At 49.7% G+C, this 3,038-nt stretch overlaps 1 protein-coding gene across 1 annotated transcript; it reads left to right on the forward strand.

Annotated features, from left to right (window-relative positions):
* Positions 1-297: 297 nt before the first annotated feature.
* Positions 298-2,838, forward strand: LOC308306090 (transmembrane protein 245-like; the record flags this gene model as incomplete). The annotated part of the gene is made up of 1 exon (XM_080750990.1): positions 298-2,838. One exon carries the CDS (start codon positions 298-300, stop codon positions 2,836-2,838), a length of 2,541 nt encoding a protein of 846 aa, XP_080607116.1.
* Between the last annotated feature and the right edge of the window lie 200 nt (positions 2,839-3,038).

Raw genomic sequence — 3,038 nt, forward strand, 5'->3', positions numbered from 1 at the left:
GAGGACCAATAATAAGGAAGGTTGAAAATGGATTCGAGTCCCTTACCGACATTGAACCTGTACAGTGCGGTATATCTGTTGAAGTGTGCGTGCGTGCGTGCGTGCGTGCGTGCGTGCGTGCGTCCGTCCGTCCGTCCGTCCGTCCAGCCGTCGGACCAAATATTTTGATGTCTGACATCATAGCATTGATGTCATACTACTGATGATGTCATAAACTGATCTACAAGTACACTGACAACGGGGTGTCTCTCTAGTGGAGTTAAATCAATCAAGGAGGCCAAAGAAAGAACCGATAAGATGGCAGACGAAAAGGACAATGGACATCCCTTGGAGCTGGACGTGGTGAGCCAGCTGCTAACTGAGCCTTCAGTCCTCAAATATGACACCAACTTCAAGCAGGCCTTCTACAACACCGGGGCCTTCATCTTTGTGGGTGTCTGTTGTGCGGCCGGTGTACTCGTTTACTACATCCTGGAGGCCTTTCTCCGTCCACTCCTCTGGGCTGTGTTATGCGGTACCTTCCTCCATCCGTTTAAGTTCTCCCTAGCCCGCCTCTGTCGTTCTTGGCTCAACGGCTTGAAGGCCACTGGCACGCCGATAGTTGTGGGCATCCTGCTGGTTCCCGTGTGGTGTACAAACAGTGTGTTGGAGATGATGGGGAAGATGATTGTGCAGCGGTTCAATGTGTTGCTGATGATCGCAGCGGGCTTCCCGGTCTTCTACCTGTTCTGGAGGGTCATTGGCGTGAAGAAGGTTCTGGAGTACTTCTGCTGGTCAATCGGCACCACTCTGGACCGCTTTCATTCCAAGTGGGTTTGTACTTTGGTAGCGTGCTATATGTTGGTAGTAGCCTTTCAGTGGAGCTCCAGTACAAAGCGCTACCTGAGGGCTCTGTCTGTTCCTGTCTGGGCATCCCTCCTGTTATACATGGTGTCCCTCACTGGCCCATGGAGAGTGCCCATATTTGTATTTGTGGTCACGCTCTTCATTGTGGGCTATCAGGAGTTACCAAAAGTTCCCGGTGAAGGAAACCTATGGCAGGGATTGACATTTACTTCGAACAATGTTAACTATGGTTTCTGGAGAAACCTGACACAGAATTTAGGCACCAAGGCTGAAGGCAAACATGAGGTGGACACTGTGGGCACTGTTACATCTTCCACCAAGCAGCCCAAGGGCCAACCTCCAATGCTAGGTAGTCTCTTCACGAATGAGAAGGAAAAGGAAAATGCTAACTATGGTTTCTGGAGAAACCTGACACAGAATTTAGGCACCAAGGCTGAAGTCAAACATGAGGTGGACACTGTGGGCACTGTTACATCTTCCACCAAGCAGCCCAAGGGCCAACCTCCAATGCTAGGTAGTCTCTTCACGAATGAGAAGGAAAAGGAAAATGCAAGTGACAAGTATTTCAGCCTCCTGGTCTTGGCAATTATACTTGTTAAGATCTGGCTGAATCTATGGATCCTACAGCTACTTCCTATCCCTGTGGCTTTGTGGATATTGAAGAAGTTGGTGGTCCGCTTTGGTTTGAAGAGCTGTGTTGAGCGGACACTTGTCTCGTGGTGGCAAGGGCTGGAGAGGTTTGGACATGAGCGACAGGATGCACTTATGCCAGGGCCAATCAAAGGCCTCTACAAATTCCTGCTCCGAATCGATACAAAGATGATCGTGTGGTTGGAGCAATCGCTGGACAATCTCATCAGCATCTTCATCATCTTCCTCCTAGTCACAGGGGCGCTGTTAATGGCTGTGCTACTGACTGCTATGTTTCACCAGGAAAGTGTTCATCTGATCAAAGTCACCAGTAACCTCATCAATGAGACCGTGTCCAACCATCCTGAGTGGGCCACTTGGCTCCCAGAGGCAGATGCCGTCCAGGATGCTTTGAGCTCAGCTGCTATTAATGTCCATCAACACGGTAGAGAATGGATAACACAAAAGCTGCAGACGATGCTAGCTGACGATGTGAAAAACAAAGCAATTATCGAAAAGGAGGTTCTGGAACTTTGGGACACATTGTACAACGCCTGGTTTGTCAAGGACGTGACTGACTCTGGACTGGAGGAGAAGTCCTATGTGGACATCCTGGACTGGAAGAACCTTGCCACCTTTGTTGTGCAGGAAAACATTGGGGCTGCGACACAGGTCCTGGGGAATCTGTGGGCGGTAATGAGTCAGCATGTTGGCCTGCTCATCAGCATGACAACTACACTGCTTACAATCTTGATCCACAGTGGCACGGCCCTACTGAACTTTGTCCTGGGCTGTGTGATCTTCCTGACCACATTGTTCTATCTGCTGAGCACCAGTGGGGAATACTACAAACCTGTCAAATGGTTGATAAGCCTGACGCCCCTGTCTCAGCCCGGACCCTCCTCTAATATCATAAGCGAGTCGGTAGAGGAGGCCATCCGAGGTGTGTTTGATGCCTCTCTGAAAATGGCGTTCTTTTATGGTCTCTACACGTGGCTGACCCACACTGTCTTTGGCATCAAGATTGTCTTCATCCCTTCTGTGTTGGCCGCCATCCTGGGTACAGTGCCGTTCTTAGGAACATACTGGGCAGCGGTACCCGCTATGTTGGATCTGTGGTTGGCTCAAGGAGAGGGCGCCAAGGCCCTGCTGCTGCTGGTCTGCCAATTGCTGCCAATGACAGTTGTAGACACGGCCATCTACTCGCACATCTCTGGGGGTGGCCACCCTTATCTGACAGGCCTAGCAGTGGCAGGTGGATGCTACTATCTGGGTGCAGAGGGTGCCATCATTGGCCCCATCCTTCTCTGCGTCCTGGTGGTAGTGGGCAACATCTACAGCAACGTCATGAGCAATGACTGATTTAGAGATACATACAGTATATCCCCAAGTTTCATATTGGCTGATTCCCCTCGCTGTGATATATTCCCTTCCCCAAGTTGCCAATGTTATTTGGACCATCCAAATGTGACGTCTTTGTGTTTGGTAAATGCCCAGACTACACTTAAGATTTTTTTTAAATAAAATATTCATTTTCTCTAGTATTATCATGCACTTGTGGG

Source organism: Nannobrachium achirus (assembly GCF_963921795.1).
Source record: "Nannobrachium achirus genome assembly, chromosome: 20".
Taxonomy (NCBI): domain Eukaryota; kingdom Metazoa; phylum Chordata; class Actinopteri; order Myctophiformes; family Myctophidae; genus Nannobrachium; species Nannobrachium achirus.